This window comes from Thunnus albacares, chromosome 23 (genome assembly GCF_914725855.1).
Source record: "Thunnus albacares chromosome 23, fThuAlb1.1, whole genome shotgun sequence".
NCBI lineage: Eukaryota > Metazoa > Chordata > Actinopteri > Scombriformes > Scombridae > Thunnus > Thunnus albacares.
Window position 1 is genome coordinate 18,722,192 of NC_058128.1, and position 18,661 is coordinate 18,740,852.

At 40.9% G+C, this 18,661-nt stretch overlaps 1 protein-coding gene across 2 annotated transcripts in view; it reads right to left on the reverse strand.

Annotated features, from left to right (window-relative positions):
- Nucleotides 1-16,883, reverse strand: part of etv6 (ETS variant transcription factor 6) — a 28,430-nt gene extending 11,547 nt beyond the window's left edge. The window contains exons 1-2 of one of the 2 annotated variants that reach the window (XM_044343859.1): nucleotides 16,511-16,883; nucleotides 12,355-12,481 (exon numbers count right to left, since the gene is read on the reverse strand). In XM_044343859.1, the coding sequence (XP_044199794.1) occupies nucleotides 12,355-12,481; nucleotides 16,511-16,540 (157 nt within the window). In that variant the 5' untranslated portion in view covers nucleotides 16,541-16,883. Of the gene's footprint in view, nucleotides 1-12,354; nucleotides 12,485-16,510 lie in introns of both variants that reach the window. The other variant, XM_044343858.1, reaches the window with a different exon arrangement.
- Between the last annotated feature and the right edge of the window lie 1,778 nt (nucleotides 16,884-18,661).

The following is an 18,661-nucleotide window of genomic DNA, read 5'->3' on the forward strand; positions in this document are numbered from 1 at the left end:
GAATAGATTAACGATGCGTGAATACTCCTAACTGACTACATCATTGACTTTCTATCAATATTGAATCAAGCTGCCATCTGCGCTGCGTGCACCAGCTGTACGCTCGTCTCTCGTGGCTGACTTGTGAGAGCAGCGAGGCCGGGCAGGCAGCAGTGCAGTCCGGGTCGCGAGGTCATGGCTGCGGTATGCTCTCTCCAGGGCCGGAGAGAGGTGCTGCTCTGCCAAAACCCCTCCAAGATCCGGTCTGCTGGCCTCAGCCATCTGCACAGAGCCCAAAGGAGGAAGCAACAAGGGGAGCAGAAGGGAGGAGGAAGAAGGGGGCCCATACAAACGTGTCCCACAACGCACTTTGGCAGGAAGCAATCCAGCGTGGGCACCGTTTCAGCACAGGAAACTTCCTGCGGTAAGGTTAGAGAGCGTCGCCGGGAGGTTTATTAACAGACAGCAGCAACACAGAGGAGAGAAAAGGAAGAGTGGAAACGGAGAGGAAAGAGTGATGAGAGCAGCGGGGGATAGTGTGTGAAGACAGCAGAAAAACATGGGGGCAGATTAGGTAAAATAGCAGGAACAAGAGGACTAAACAAAGACGTAAAAAGAGGAAGGAAAGGCAAACAGGGAAGACAAACAGGAAGGGAAACAGATACTAAGCCAGTACTCAGATCAAGTTCACAGAGTAGGACATCATGCTCAGTCCTGAATCCATACTATCTGACTCTTCCGACTATTCATATCTGTTGTAGGATAAGTGGGTTTGAATGGAAACTGGTTCCAAATGAATAAGAACCACTGCTTTGTTTAGAAATGTCTTATTGCAAGTTTGGACCGACTATGTTTACATCTACATCACTGGCAACTTGCGGTTGTATAAGTATGGTCTATGTGGCAGATAGGAGATAAAGGATTCATTTTACAAAATAAAGTTATGATACAAAAGGAGGAAAAAAAGATCAACCAGGCAAAGCAGGCAACCGCCTCTGGTTCTCAGACTCTTAGGTGGTCCAAAGGCTGTCTAGCAATTGGTTTGTTGTGATATGATTGATCAATAGATTGTCTGGTAATAGGCTAAAGCACAACATAAACTGAAATCATAAGGGCCTTAAGATGGCTGCTGCGTTTTTACCCATTATGTCCTGTCTTGTATAAACCTGTGTGAAAATCTAGTTCAAATAGTGCAGAATGTGTTGGCAAATAGTTGCTTATTTACACATTGAGGAGACATGGAGCAACATGAGCTCCTTTTACCTCAGTTTTTTGTCTCCACCAACTCCTGAGGGGAATAACTGTTTTTTTCAACAGCTATTGTTCCTTTGTGTACGTTAGCTAATTGCTAACTTTGTCTGTCTGCTGTTTGATGTTGCACAGGTAACATGCAGTGGGTTTATCAGATTTTGTCTTTAGCCGAAAATGGCTGTGTCTGAAAAGAACGCTGATGAGAGCAATGAGAGTGAACCAGAACGGGAAGCTTGCCAGCAGTAAAATCAAAACAATGAGCTGAAAGATGCTGAAACTGTTTGTAGAGAAACTGTCTGTCTGTAGAGCTGAGCACAGTTGGAGACAATTCTCTGTAGGTTCATCACTATGAGCCACACTTGTCACATACAAGTAGTTATGTTATCCACTGTTGATGTAAAAATATTGATCATAGCTGCTTTCATTTTTTTCAGTTGAATAAACACTGGTGCGTAATACCACAAATGTACTGACACACTGTGAACCAGAGCCAGATAGTATTCCAGCTGACCTAATGGGTACTTAAACCAAACAGGGTACATATACAGTGCAAACAGAGTGTGAGGAATAGGAGGTCAATAGGGGACAATAGCTCTTTTTGCCTTTGGGCCCAACAGCAGGTTAATCTAGCCATAATGATAGAGAAAATAAACCAAAACGCTTTTGTGCCACTGTCCATCTAAGATGAGTATTTACTGCAGCATGGTTCTGTATAAAAATGAATGTTAGCATGTCCAACCCAAGGATTCGACAAAAACTACTAAAGTCTCTGCCCAAATACAGATCGAGTGACTAATAGCTTTTTTTCTCTCCACTGACGTGTGTTTTTGTTCTTGCTAACGTAGCTCAGCAAGCCGCCAACTGGACAGATGTAGCTGAATCATGGAAGATTTATCTGTCATTTAGTTTATTACATTTATTTGTCAGGGACCATGTACAAAAGAAAACATTCATCTCACACAAGGGGAAGAGATGTACTGTACCAGATTGAGCTGCTAGCTAATTTCCATCTGCAGTCTCGTCTTGTCAACGTTGATCATTCTTGATCTCTGCATTAAAAACTGAGTCACATTCAAGTTGCGAGTTTCAGGGTCTTTTTTTTTTTAAATTTTATCTCATATCCATGTAATATAAACGGGAACTGATTCTAAACACCACTGGGAAACTTTCAGTTGCAGCGCGGCCACTGAGACACAAACATCCTTTGCTTACTTTGAGGTGGAAAGGAAAACGGATGGCATGAAGAGGGAGTGAGAGGAGAAGAAAGAGAGCACTTTCGACCCTGACGTTCTGTACCTTCGATGTGTTCACACACTTCCTAGAGCTGATAAATTTGTCCTTTTTGGTTGTTTTCTGTCAGAGAATCTGTTCCACATTTGTTGCTGCTTACAGTAAGAAAATCAATTTCAGTCTTCCTTGTCATCAGTCTCTGATTTTGTTGAGTGCAAACTCAGGTTCACAGTGTTCATGAGTGTGTATATGCATGTGTGTGTGTTTACATTGAATAACACCCTCAAGCATGCCAGCAGTAGGATCCCAAGCCCTTGACTAAACCGTGGGCTCCTAATCCTCTCTGATGACACATAATTTTCACTCTGTGGTTTCTCAGGCCCCCGCTCATGCTCACTAAGACACACATACACACACAGAGTGCACAAGTTGCCAAGGCAACTCATAAGCGCTTGGGATGAATGAAGAGAAGAGGAGGATGAGATCACCGGTATCTTGTTTCGTTGTTGCGGTACAGAAGCCCTCAACTTCCCCTCTCAGCCAGACGAGTTAATGAGGTCTGTCCTGCTGTGAAGCTTAAAGGTCCCGTCCAGAATCACAGTTTAGCTCCACACATCACCCCGACACTCACACACTGCTGTCCGAGTTGCTTAGGTTTCACTCGCTAAAAACTGCCAATTTATAACTGGACTGACAAAAAAAGATTTAACAGATGTAACCTCCACCTCTGGTGGCCATATTGGAGATCTGTGTCTGTTAACAATAACCATGATAACAGATGTGTCTGAACAGATACAAGAAAAATAGTTTCTATCTGTTTCTGATTGGGAACCATTACTAATCCTTTTGATTGATTTCGTGTTTAGATATCGGTTTCAGTTCAGATATCCCAACTACAGTATAAACACAGTATGTTGATTCTGACCATGTTTTGAGCACATGAAATATACTACTAAACTTGCTTGAGTTTTGAGTGTGGGGTTCAGGAATATCTTCCCATAACCCAATATAATCAAAATTGATAACTTACAGCTTACAAAAAGTCAAAATATTACTAATGTTGGTGTAATATTTTAAATAGGTAAGTAACAAAAATTAAAAAAACAGTGTGAACTCTTCTTGAAGTTATCACAATTTAAAATGGTAGCAAACATCTACTTCTGTACACTAACTGTCATACTAGCACACTTTGAACACTGATTAAATACATGTATATGATATCCATTGTGTAGCTTATGCACACAACTGCTCGAGACAAAGTTTAGGCAGACAGTAACTTGCATAGGCACTGCTTTCTTTGCAAGCAATGACAGATATGCAGCATAGATCTTATCCTATGAGCCAACATTGCAGAAACAGCTTAAGGAAAAGCCTGACAACGTTTTTATCGCCTCTCATAAATCGGTAGCTGGATTTATGAAATCATTTGTAAAAAGTAAATGACTGAATAAAAACAATTCATTTATATACACAAAATATTTAGCAAGCCTATAAATCTACAGTATAGAAAATTTTCTGACGAACATTTCTCGGCTTACTAAATTTTGGATGTACAGAAAAAGCCACACGGTAGTGGAAAAAAAAGTGTTGTGGGATGATTATCATTTTCTATATGAAGAGCTAAACTTTAACAGGGTTCAACTGAGCTGTGGGAGAGTATCAACAAGTGCAAAACATATATAGGTAGATGATGTTCTATATGTGCTGTAGCTGATGAAGATATCAAGCACGCATGACGGGAGGGTTATTAACCTGAGGCCTGCTAACCCTCTCAACATAAGGACCCTGAAGATGTGAGTATTCCAAAAACATATCTTTTTCTATGGAGCTCACTGGGGAATATTTTCATCTAGTAACTTGGTCACCAGGGATTAATGTCTGTGTCCTATAGTTATTTTGTAGCATAACAAGTGAGGGCTAGTAAAGTCATTTTGAAAACAGGTTTTGAGTGAACATGTTCAGCCTTTCTGGTGCGTCATACATTTCTGTCTGCTTCCTTTGTCTTTAATCGCAAATCTGGAACAAAACTGCACAGACGCTGTACTTTGAGTCATACTGGAACCTGAAAGTCTCAGATATTATTTTCTGTCAGAAACTTCTGACTTTCAAGAGTCTAAATATACACAACGAACTTATCCACATAAAAATCTCAGACTGAGAATTACAGCTTAGCCTGGCCTCAATGAACTGAAAGTAAATAAACAAAAAAAAAAAGCATGGCTGCATCAGTAAAACTGGGACTTTGCTCTCCAAACTCAAAGCTCCTTACTCACTCAGTTCCTCAGTCAATGTTTGCCTTTTCTCTCGAAGCAGAAGTAGGCGGATATTGGTCTTGCTATCTCAATAGAGTAAAGGTTTTTCTTTCTCCAGACCAAGGAGAAGGAGGAGGAGGAGGAGGAGGAGGAGGAGGAGGAGGAGGAGGAAGGAGGAAAGAGGAGGAGGGCTAGCCATGACCTTCTGACACCCTGACTCAGGGACATGTGGGTATGAGAGCAACACATTTCCTCAGTCAATCCTCACACCACTACTCATCTCCTCTCACTTTTTGTGTCTCTCTGTACATTGATTCCCTGTCAGGTGGGTGCGGCAGGGGAAAATCCACCTACACACATACACACACACACACACACACACACACACTTTTACTTTTCAGTCAAGAGAAATCCCCCCCTTTTCTCATATTCATCCTCTACTTCCTCCACCGGCATGCACGTGCCTGTCCCCGTCCAGCAAAAACTGGACGTCATCCAGCCAAAACAAACATAAAACAGATCATCAATCACACGGAACTTTTATGGCCAGGAAGTAGCGCGACCTGTTTTTGATAGCTTGTTGTTGAGCACAGGAGCAAGCCGGCTCTTGTAGGTTAGTTCCTGAATCCAGTTTCAACTGCCACTCTTCCTTTTGTTCAGGAGCCAATTTTTTTTTTCTCCTTTCTTTTTTTTTTAAAATGCAGAAGCTTCAAAGACATTTGTTAACTAAATCAAAAAGGCCCCTGCCTGTCTGAAACCCACACACACCCTGAAAGCATCAAATACTTTTTTTTCCATGTAGAGAAAATGAAGTCAGCATTTTGTGCAGTATAACACTTAAGTGATCACATCTAATGCAAAGCGTCTACGACAGCAATTCACAACCATATATATATATATATATATATATATATATATATAAAATAAAAGAAACATCTACTTGCAAATCCTGAACTTAGTCTGTGAGATTGTTTCATTTAAATACATTTCAAAAGGTAAAACTACACATTACATTTTTTGTAACCAAAACATGTTTTCATTTACCTCTCCTAATCTTTCCACAGATTGGGAAACCACTGTTCACTAATTTATGTAATTTTTCACACAATTTGTAGAGTTAAAGGGTTTCAATGTACTGCAGGATTAAGTGAAAATCTGTCAGATCCTAAGTTTGGGATACTGTTTCCATCTTTGTTTGCGGTGTTTCAGCACTGCATTTCCCAGAACTCACCAATTACGCAGGAACACCACTGATTTTATATGTCAAAGTCACTTTACATGTCACAGGGAGTTCCACTCAGCCTGTGAAACAGCTGGATAATGTCTTCTGCTGCTCTGGAGGAGCATTGTGAAGTCTGAGAAAAAAAAACCTCAGCTTGGGCCTGACAACTTTAAATTTGTAACAGAAAACCTGCGTAAAAACTAAGGTCATGCACTATGTCTCAATTCCAAACTACATACTAATTCTAAGCAGGTTTTGAGTCTGTAATCTGCTTGCACTGGAAAAGTATACTCAAAATGCACCATGCACACCGACAAACATTTGAGTGTTTTTGAGTGTGCCCTTGGTGTACCATACAATCCCATAATGCAAAGCTGAAAAATATAAACCCTACTCACATCTGCAAAAAAATGAACTAACATTGTGAAGTTAAACTGGCGTCAATCTGATTGTCGTCCAGTGGCGTTGTATTGTATTATTTCCTATTAGTATAAAACAATCAGGTATGTTAAGTTACTACTGTAACTGTTAAGTTTAATTTAGTACATACCGTACACAATTAGTATGCAGTATGGAATTGGGGCAAAGCTATGGAGTTTAAAAGACATGGCATTTACAAAGCAGGGTGGATCTAACAAAAAGATGCTATCAAGGTGTAGGATCTAGTGTTTTTGAGCTTTTGAACCCATACTGGGGATTAAAAGTCAGGATTTTTGCCTCTTTTGCATCAATTTTGACCTTTTTTTTTAAATGTGTTTCTCTCAAGTTCCCTTTATCTATGGAAGTGCAAATACTACATTGCAGGAGCAAGCCATTAAAACAGTGTTGTCTGCTGATTATCTGTTGTTGAGGTTTGAGTTTCTGCAGGTTAAGCCATAGTAGTGATCACTGCTCATGCTAAATACCAAGTTTTTCCACTTCTTCTCCTTATTATTATTATTATTCCAAACATACCGGAAATATAAAAAACACATCACTTCCTGTATGGCAGGAAAGATCCACCAGACCAAGTGTTAGGAAAAGCAAATGGGAAAGACTTCATGAACTGGATATTTATCAAGAAGAAGAGCAGTTTCACTTAATTGTGCTTTTCTGACTTTTCCTGTTAAAGCCTGAAATCAACACTCACCAGTCTGTAACATGAGTGTGTGTTCATTGTGACGTTGGGAGTAAAGCCCCCCCCCCCCCCCCCTTCTTTTAAATGCCATGTGGAGTGTGTCGCGAACAGGAAGAGAAGGGGGCTGCACTCAGCTCACTCGCTGGCATGTGAGAACAGTTTCCCTTTCAGAGGAGAAAAGAGAGCGAGTTAAACACAAACACACACACACACCCACACACACATACACACACACACACACACAACACAACAACAACAACAACAACATTTATTCAGGAAGCGCCGTCTGCCCACTCAGGAAATTCCTGAGGACAAGAGCTGCTTCCAGGGGCAGGAAATTTCCCCTCAGAAAGACCAAACACACACACACAATCACACACACACACAATCACACACACACACACACACACACACTTACACACATACACACTTTATAACACCAATTCCCCCACACAGTAAAATGGGTAATATACCACAAAGAGAGAGAGCAGAGACCAAAGGAAGCTGGCGGGGGGTTTGCAGTCATGTATGGTAACACACACATGCTTACTCATACACACACACACACACACACACACACACACACACACACACACACACACACACACGCACACACTATACACCTACACTACCTCTGGCAAGCTTTACACAAAGACACAAGGTTCACTCACACTCATCCACCCACTCATACAAGCATGCATAGTGCAAAACCCAGCTGTGAGCACACACACACACACACACACATGCGTGCACACACACCAAGGAAACCAGCCAGTCTTGTTTCCATGGACATAGATTTTTTTTAATCATCCAGTCAGATATTTCTGCTCTTGCAGCCACTGTTATTCTTTGTATTTCATGCACGTTTATTGAAAAATAATAGGCTTTGTGTTTCGGACCTTTAAATAATGAAGTGTTTTCTCTGTGACTAACTCTCAGTTGCTTCATATTGAGAGTATGTAACCGTCATATCGAGCAATGTTGCCGGAGTCGCGACTGAATTAAAACCCAACAAATCCAGTTGGTTGGTTAGCATCTGCACTGCTCTGTTTCTGTGTGTGCTGGCCAAAACTCTGCCAGGCCTTTTAGTTCTTGTCTCGCTTTTGACACATACAGACAAACAAAGAAAACATCACGGGTGGTTGACAGCACTCCTCCACTAGCTGTTTAAAGCTGCAAACATATTTGCACACAGACTCATCTTCCTAGATGACTCCTTACGCAAGCTGTTTCATGTGGAGTTCTTTAAAGCCACAACTGAATAAAAAAAAATTTTTTTTTTTTACACTGTTACTTGATTTAATGTAATAATCTAAGAGCACGTATGTAACAGCAGGCAAAAAAAAAAAACTTTACAAATGTGTAATTAATGTTTGTTAGGGTTAGGTTTAGGAGGTTAGGCTCTGTCTATTTCATGAAAATACCCATTTAATATAAAACGCTGTAGTCCATGCTCTTTGTTTATTTTTGGAGTTGAGGCGCCTGTATACTGCATCAGAAAAGCTTCAGAATATTTCGGAAAAACTCTCCCTCGTTATCTTTCTGAAGTTGGCATTGGGGGGCTGCAGCTCTGTCCAAAAGTACATGTTATATATCGTTTGTTTACAAAAAAATGAAAAGTAAAAAGGTTCTACAAGATGTCTTGGACAAATTTCTTGGCAAGAGCGCTTAAGAAGTACAACCCCTTCTATACATTACACTGTTATACGAGGTGAGTTTACAATTTGCACCATTGCAGAAATGGTGACTCAGATTCTTCTGTACTGCTTTTTGTAAGAGTTCACTTCACAAACCCCAACTCATTTCCACTGAAATGTCTTTTCTTATACTTGGAAAGAATTATTCGAATCATTCCATTGAGGACTCAGTGCTTCACTGGAATAACAACAAACAGATAACAGAATCGAAACCCTGATAAAAAAAAGAAAACTAAAAAAAAAAAAACACAAGATAACAAAAACCACAAAGTAAAGCAAGATAATAAAAGGTGTATTTTTAGGATGTGATAAATTATTTATTCTAAACCTGCCTTCATTGGGTTAGGGTTTGTGGTGTGTTATAGTGACTGAAAGGGTTAAAATCGAGCCTGGTAGCATTCTTTAGTGTGAGGAGCAGGCTGCAACTCTCCCCGATCTAATCCACTTCCTCCCCAGGAAATGGAGAAGGCGGATTTCTGCCCACACTGCAATTTCCTCCCTCATTCTTTTTCTTTCTGTCTTTTTTTCCCCTCTCCTCCTCCCTCCTCCCTCCTGCTCTCTTCCTTCCCTCTCCCCCCTTCAGGACAGAACTCCCTCTGAGTGTGGGGTTAATGGACGACTTGTTTTCCAACACGTGTGTTTAGATAGGAAGGAGGAGAAAGGACGAGCAGAGGTGTTTTGCACTGTGAGTGCAGTGACAAAGACATGTCGCTGTCTGTCTGAGGGAGGACAGTGGATCCCGACCAGGAGCGGCCATAAACTAAACACTGAAGAGAAAAAGAGACATTTTCCTGAACTGCAGATGTGTGAGAGTCTGTGTGAGGAACTGTTTGAAATCTGAATAAAACAGAGGACTTCCACAAGTCTACGGATGTGAACTGACCCATCGGTTTACTCGACAGGAAACTCAACGCGGACCTGTTGAACGTTCTTCCTTTTTCTGCAACAATACAAAAGAGGAAGTGGGCTGAGGGAGTTTCCTGTGCGTCTCATCCAGCTTCAGCTTGTACAGCCACCCAGCCCAACGCCCCACAAAAGCCCTGAACTTCACACTTAGCTGCAAGAAAATAAATAAACTGGTTAAATATTGACAGACGCATGGACAAAGCAGCTTAAGGTTACTCTTTGAACATCGAGTCTATCTCTTGGCAGCACACCGGCCCCACCTGTTCTCTCATTGGTTAAGCAATGGTTAGCCAATCTAACCGAACCGAAGCCTTGGCCAGCCGTGAAAGTCATTGTGTTGCTTCATTTCATTTAATTACACCTTTACAAAATGTATTTCAACAGATTTTTCCTTCACTGACTCACTTGATTCTGACTTGGGATCAATCAATATTCTACTCAAAGCTAAATGAACAAAAGAAAAGTGCAGGTAGTGTCGAGTGCTGGCCAAATCAGGTGTATCTATGAGATCTACAGTTAGTTTTCTTTGGTCTGAACCTAATTGGAAGGTTGTCCTTGTTGTATTTCCATATTTGCTTTGCACTGATTCAAAGTGGCCAATTAAATTATTTAGCCAATTAGACAATTAGTGCTTTCAAACAAAAGCCCCATGACTTCCAATTAACCCGTTTACTGGTCTCATCTAAAACAAGTCGGAGTCCTGCTACTGTAGCTTCAGCTAATCATGACAAATGTATCTGTTTTTTTAACTGGTATGAACAGCAGAGAAGAGGACGATACTTGTTTTATTTTTTGTGATATAGCCCATTAACTACAAATCAAGCACACTTATTATCGTGGGCCGTTTTTTGGCCTGATATTCAGACTCAAGTAGCCACTCGTCATCGTTCTCATCTTAGCCATTTTTGGTTTGGGAAATGGGAGTTACATTTGTTATATTTTGCCCTCACTAATCACCAATGAGTGACATGTTGGTCTTGTCAGTGCCATTTTCGGACGACACGGAAAAAGCAGTTGCTAGGAGCAGTTAGCTTAATGTTTCTCATGTCGATCGCAGAAGTACATCAATTTAAAGCAGGCTATTTAACTTCTGCTAAACAACAGTCTGAAACTGGTACAGGCTAAAACATAGTACAACATCATCAAGCCAGCTGGCTGAGTAATGTAAATAAAGTTTGCTAGCATTGGCCACTGCTCGCCACCATAACTGGTCATACCAGATCAAGTTAATTTGAAGCAGCAAAACCCCTGAGTTTAATGAACTGAGTTACAGTCCTGCTTTAAGAGCTGTTTTTGTAAATCATCTTTAGAAACCTGAGACGTAGGCAGCCATTGAGAAGTTATACAAATGTTTCCAAAGCATACAATTTTTAACACAAAAGTTCATTTAAATTAATTTCACCATGCTACAAAAAATTCACAGCTCGGTATCCCATTAAGTCCTTAAAATTGTCATTAAATTCTTTTGCTAAGAACATCCAACGTTCTCTGGTATTTTCTGAATTACTCAGCTCCTAGAATTCCATCACACATAATTCTGAACATTTCACCACCTTTATTTTTCAAGTCATTTATTCGTTCACGCGGCTGAAAGCAGAGACTGATTCACCTTGTTGGCGCATTCAAAAGGGTTCAAGGGCGCCTCTAATTCAATGGTCAGAATAATGTAAAGTAATAGTGTTATGTATTGAAAGAGCTAAACTGAAACATGATCCTAAAGAAGAAAATGTGCCGATATAGATGAATATAAGCATCAGCATAATTTTGCTCTGTTTGGCTTTCAGACTATGACAAGCTGCATTCATGTCTTAGATTTGGGTTTTTGGGGTCGCTCTCTGTGACTGGCTGGGACTGTGTTCTTATTCCTGAAATTTACAGGTGATTTGGACCCTTACCTAGTCAATAGCCGCATCCTCAATTAGACAAAAGAGCCAAACTAAAGGAGGAAACACTGCAGAATTCAGATAAACTGATCATGTCATGCTGACTTTGAAGTTAACCCAAATTCTTCTAAACCCCCCCCCCCCCCCCCTCTCCATTTGCTCTCTGCTGCACATTATCTATACCTCACTGCTGCGTAACTGATGGTTATTCCAGTGCGGTAGGTCTGTCAGTTCTGGCCCAGTGGAAGTGTGTATGGTTCAGGTGTCTGACCCCAGATCTGCTTCAACGCCTCCCAGCTGAGAGGTACGGCATGACTGGGCTGGCACTCATGCACTCATAATGGTGTGTGAGTGTGTGTGTGTGTGTGTGTGTGTGTGTGTGTGTGTGTGTGTGTGTGTGTGTGCCTTGTCATGATCGGATGTGATGGATTTTCACTATTAAAGTGATAGTCCACAACAGTTTATACATAGTGGTTCTTTAGAATCTGATAACACTGTCTGTAACATCCGTTTACTGCTCTAAACTCTGATATCGCCACCTTCACAAGCTTAGACTGTGTTTACAGAAAACCCACCCACATGGCTTGATTGACAGGTGACTTCTAGGATGAGACTAAATAAAAATACGATTTCCCACATTACCGCTTCAACCGAACAGAAAACATTTGCTGTGCGAGATGCTAAAAACACTGACGAAAATCAATCTGTCCTGTTCAAATGACCGACTGATCAATGCGAGTAGGAGTCACTGCTCATCTGTGTGTGTGTGTGTGTGTGAGAGAGAGAGAGAGAGAGGGAGAGAGTGTGTGTGACTCACGCAGGTGCGCAGGCAGCCTGGCAGGCTCGTCCTCCATTCGGCTGGCTGGCCTCGCGGCGGGAGCATGGACGGGGGAGGAAGTGGAGTTTGGCAGCGGGTTCGCGGAAGGACTGAAAGAGCTCCTCTCCTGCTATGAATAGACACAGAGACACAAAGCATGGCTCACAAAGCTCCACGACACACCGGCCCTGAACCCAAACAGCCCCACGCTGACTCGCCTCACCTCGCCGTGCACCCACAACAGCGGCTAGGCTCAGTCTCATCTCGACAGACAGAGGAGTGTGTGCTCCTAATAAACTGATACGTAGGCCTGTCAAGCTGTGGAAATCCAGAATGCCATACATGCTTTAGCACATGTGTTGCTTCCCAGTGCAGTTGAGCCCTAAAATAACCAGTGCACTGCTGGTAAAAAAATGTTCATCTGAGTATCTTCCACCCCTCAGATGTCTTAGTGGCTCCGAAAAAATGCAGATGGATTTTCATCAATCATTTGGTCTATAAAATGTAATTAAATAGTGAAACAAGTTTCTTTTTCTTGAGATGACATCTTTAAATAGCTTGTTTTGTCCGAGCAACAGGCCAAAACCTACAAGTGTTACATTGTAGTGATATAAAACAGAGAAAAGCAGCAAATTTGAAGCAAATGTTTGTCCTTCTTTTCGACATCTGATCAAAATTGTTAATTTTTTTGTTGATTGAGTAATCCCTTAACTGTTTCAGCCCTAACAGGCCGTGTCTCTGCAGTGAAAAAGGTCTAATTACCACATATACAGGACAGTCTATGGCTGCGATTAATTATTGATTTGATTATTGTTTAAATGAATCCCTTTGTCTCTAAAAGTTTACGAAATTTCCCAATATCACGAATGCTCCACGAAACATATTCAAATTGCTTGTTTTTTCTCACCAACAGTCCAAACCTCATATTAAATATACAATGATTTAACAGACATTTATCAAGTCCCAGAATATAATTGTCTCTGTGTCATTTTTGCTTGATACATCAGAATTGCATCATTATTAAATTTTTTTAAAAAATCAACTAATTTAGAGCTGAAACAATCAGTCAAATAAGGGATTCATTCCATAATCAGTCTATTGCTGAGGTTATTTTTTGATTTGATTGCTCCAACTTGTCAAACGTGAGACTTTGTCACTTCATTTTTTCTTCATCTTTGGGTTTTGGACAAAAAAATGTTATTGGAATAGGGATGTAATGGGCATTTTTCACTATTTTCTGACTTTTTTTAAACACTCAACTACTGACTTCAATAGTGATTACAATATGGGTCATTCTTAACCTGGTCATGGAAAACTGCTCATTCCAAGTACCATTTGAACTGGAACTTCAGAGAAAACATTTAGAAGTTCTCAGTGCTATTTCCAGATGTTTTTTCTTTCCAGGGTGGAAAACCTTAAGAAACAAGTGGGGCCATCATGAAAAAAGTCAGTAAATATGTCTGTATTTTGGCACTGTTTTGTTTTTTTAATGAGTCCACACAGACCAGATACGGTAGCAACAGCAGTAGCTAACAACTGCAATACATAAAATATCACTTTTTGTTATTACAGAAACACCTTAAGCAATACCAGTCACACGTGTACAACCATCCATTTCTGAAGTGAGGAGATTCAAATGAGTGTTTGGACCTTTTGAAAAATATAAACCATCAACTGAAAAAGCGCCTCTGTGGGAAATCAGACTGGACATTTTAATAATCGATCAATCATTTCCATCATTTATCAAGAAACAAATGCCAAGCAGTCTCTGCTTTCAGCTTCCCAAATGTGAGCATTTCTCTGTTTTATTTGACAGTGAATTGAATGTCTTTGGGTTTTGGATTTTTGGTGAGCCACATGAGAAATTTGAAGATGTGACCTTGGGCTCTGGGATATTGAGATGGGTTTTTTTTTTTTTTTACTTTTTTTAAACATTGTATTAGACTAAAACAACCAGAAAAAGTACTCTGAGGTTTCAGACACTCTAACTCTGCTATTGTGCAGCACATTTATTGAATCTGGGTTAAGGTATGAGGTTTTCCAGTTTGCGGTCATTCTCTGTTGACTGGTTTCCTTTCCTACAAACGTGGGCAGAACCTGAAGCTACCTCAGTTTCTTGAGGAAATGAAGCTTAGTGTTTGCCATTTCTTCCTCCGTTTCAGCCTGCTGTCACCACCCAGCCACTCTGAGACCTGCTGCACACCAACTGTATGTACCAGGAATTTCCTGTGGAAGCCAAGCAATAATCTTTCAGTCTTCTATTTCCTCCTTTCAGAAGCGAAAGGCTTTCTCTCCCCCCTGGCTTCGCTTGACGTCCAGACAGACCTTTTGAGCCACTTTCTACATATTCTGTTGTCCAAAAAAAAGGAAGCGATCTCCCTCGCTTCTGCAACTGCAGTCCTCACACAGCTGGGACTCACTGCTTTGGGTCAGGTTAGTGGAAAGACGACACTGTGCTTGTGATAAAGACATTGCAGAAAAAGGGAAAGTGTTTTTTTTTTTCTTGACAGAACTGGGCTGCAGCATGAAGGTGAGAGTTTGTCCTGTCTACCGGCTGCTGTGGTGGAAACTTCTCAGAGTGAAGATCATTCTCCAGGATGCAACCGCGTCCTGAAGAATGACATCAGACTCAGTAATGACTAGACATCCCTCATAAACAAAACACCACAGGCTGACCTCATCCCAAATAATATAGTGTCCCCGTTAAGACTGCAACTAATAATTATATCAATTATCATTTCATCTGATGATTTCTTTTAATTCAAGTCTATGCAGTGTCAAAGAAACTGAATGAAAAAATGCCCATCACGACTTCTGAGAGCCCAAGATGACATCTTCAAATGTCTTGTTGTGTCTGAGCAACAGTCCAAACCCCAAAGATATTCATTTGAATTCATATAAAAACAAAAAGCCGCAAATCTTCACATTTGAGAAGCCAGAACCAGTGAAATATTTGCTATTTTTGCTTTATTAAACAACTGAAACAATTGATCAACTTATTGTTTCAGGTCTAGTTCCTACAGGGACTAACAAGCGATCATTATCGACTTCAATCTCCTACAGCTTTCCTTTTCCTTCGGCTGCAGCTATGGATTATTTTCATTACTGATTAATGAATGATTGTGCTTGTGACGGGCGTGTGTCATTACGTTTGACATGTTGTAAACTAAATGGTCAAAGTGTCTTGTTATTGTTTGCAGTGTGGCCAGCAGCCATAAGTCTCAAAACACTGTATCGATAAATCTACTGAATATTTTTCCGATGAATCAATTAGTTGATTCATCCATAAAATGTCAGAAAAACCATAAATCATAGTTTCAGGGGTAATGTTCAGACTTGTTCGACCAACAATCCCAAACCCCAAAAATGAGTTCACAATAATAAAAAACAGTGGAAAGCAGCAAGTCTTCACATCGGAGAAGCTGGATTTAAGGAATATTTGCTCTATAAATGACTTAAACGATTAATCGATCATCACAATAGCTGTCAATTCATTTTCTGTTGATTGGCTGATCAATTAATGGACTAATGTTCCAGTTCTACAACAGAAAACCTGTCAATTTTAGCAATTTTTTTCATGTGTTAAATCACTGAAATGATGGGTCACTTAAACTGTAGTATGTGTAAATGGCAGCACTCCTATCTCATTACAGTATTCCTTAACTGTGCAATGAGCTTCTCCAATGGTGAATTTAATAACTGCAAAATCCTACAGCACAGTATATCCCTATTGTTTGATCATCCTTCCAGCCGCTGTCTTACTGATGCTTCACTTTCTGCTCATCCTTATAAACATGCTCGCCCACCTGCTCTGATCACTTTTTTTTTTTTTTTTTTTTTTTTTATTTGAGTGGGGGTCGGTTTTTTTGGGGGGGGGGGGGGTTAAATCAACCGTTTATCGTGTCACAGACAGTCACGACTTCCCATCAGAGAGAGTGGAGGCGAACTAAAAGCGTGGAGCCTTGAGCAACAGATGACTGGCAAAGCAAAACAAACGCGCCTCCACCAGATACCCTGCTACCTGTCTGCAGGAGCTGATATGCAACACTGTGAATCCCTGCAGGAATATCACAGCGACACTAACACAGCGCAAAGTGAAAACAAAAAAAAAAAAAAAAAAAAAAAAGAGAGAGAGAGAAAGGAGCCCGAGGGTTACCTTGGTCGCAGCGGAGGAGGATTCAGACATTATCTCCCGTCAACTTCTCTCCTTCTCCTTCCACTTTTCCGTTTTTCCTCTCTTCTTTATCTCCCTTTCTCTCCTATAGAAAGCGGCGCAGCAGCGGCGGCAGTCCGACTGCTCGGCTTGTTGTCGTGGGAGAAGTTGTTTTGTTCATGTAGCCTGCTGTTTTCTCTGTCTGCTGGCCGGGTCCGCAGCGCGGCTGTCGGTGTGAAAACTTCTTTTGTCTGCGTGTGTTTTCCCTTCACATGTCGGCAGCGCGCTGGTTAATAATCCCTTCCTGGAAGAGCAAGACTGAAGAGAGAGCTACGGACATATCTCTCTCTCTCTCTCTCTCTCTCTCTCTCTCTCTCTCTCTCTCTCTCTGCCTCTCTCTCTCTTTGCCTCTCTCTCTCTCTCTCTCTCTCTCTCTCTCTCTCTCTCTCTCTCTCTCTCTCTCTCTCTCTCTCTCTCTCTCTCTCATTGATCTGGATGTGTGTAAAACGGCGAAATGACGTGAATTCCCAGCATTGAGCCTTGCCCCCTTTTAAAGGGAAACCCGAAGCAGGAAATCGCGGCAGGTCGCGTTGCAGACTCACAAGACTCAACCACAGGCTCAGACACTGATACACGCACACACACACACACACACTGGTTTTCCATTTATTTTTTAGTCAAAGCTTAATGTAAATGCGGTTATACAATAGGCCAAACCGCTATGCTTTAATTAGTCATTATGTAGTGCAAAATGCAACAGTGTAACTCATTAAAGAGGCGTTTAGGGACTAAATGTAATAATATCAGTAATTAAGTATTGCATATTGTTCACAAACTAAACTCCTAAACTACTAAAGTATGAGAAGGTCGCTGTAAGGTCAACTATTGACCTTCACTCAGGGAATGTAATATAAAGCCACATTAAAGGGTGTTTAAAGGGACACTCCACTGATTTAACACATGATGTTTTGTTGACTTGTCATGAGAAGTAGCCTACTACACAGCCTGTGAAATGGTGGTTTATGTCTTCTGTGGTTCAGGAAAGAGCCTAGCAAAGTTTGTACAAAATAACTGATGATGTCATGGGATTGGGCTTGAGATTCAAGTTTGACTAAGAAACACAGTGTTACAAACTGGAGCAGTGCGGTTTGAAAGAAGGAGGCAGGGAGGGTCTGATGAAATACACTGTGATTGCAATATGGGAAATGTAGGATCCAGTCTTTTTGGAGGTATACGACCCATCCTAGAGACTTAAAGGTTCCCTGTGGAGTTTGTGAACTCTTGTAGCTCTATGGAGCAGTTTTTTTTTATGAGTCGGTCCCCATTTTGTTTGCGTTGTGCATGCGCACAAGTACGTACATGTACGCACACATCCACAGGGGTGATGCGATACACAGTCCTACCAATTGTTTCACCATATTCCACTGATCTACAGGTGGGTGTAACGCGCCAACAAAGGCAGAGAGGAAGAAGACTTAAAACCAGTTAATATGGATGTAAACAATGTAGGATTTTAAAATCATTTCAAAATAGTTTTGCAAATGTTTTATGAGGAAGCAAATGGATTCAACACATTTGTTAGATCACAAGGATATGCACAATGAGTTTTGGTGAGTAACAGTGAATGTAAACATAATTTTTGTTTACAAGAAAACCCCACAGGGCACCTTTAAAGTCAGGATAATTGCTGCTCTGTTGCCTCAGTTTTGACCAGTTTCTTCACAGCATTAACTAACCTAACCGGACGGGTGACAATTTCAGGTGAGTTATTTGTTCAGCACATTTCATACACAAAAAAGAACATTTTGTTTTAGTAAGGTCTTTTTTCCACCACAAACCTCCAGAACAGCTGTAATGCTCCTTGGTATTAGATTCTCCAAACCTGCAGAAGATCTGTAGAGAGATTAACACCATTCTTCCAAAAGATATTCCTTCATTTGGTGTTTTGATGATTTCTAAGTCTCCCACAAGTATTCAGTTGGGTTGAGATATGGACATGAAGGTCGTAGTATCAAACTTTTCGGTAACTCTTGCCCTGCATCTGGCAGACGACAAAAGTTATTGGACTCAAACTGTACATCTCTTGATAACATGGTATGCATCTATATGCTGCATATATACTTGACCACTGTGAACATCCAGGTCAGATTTGAC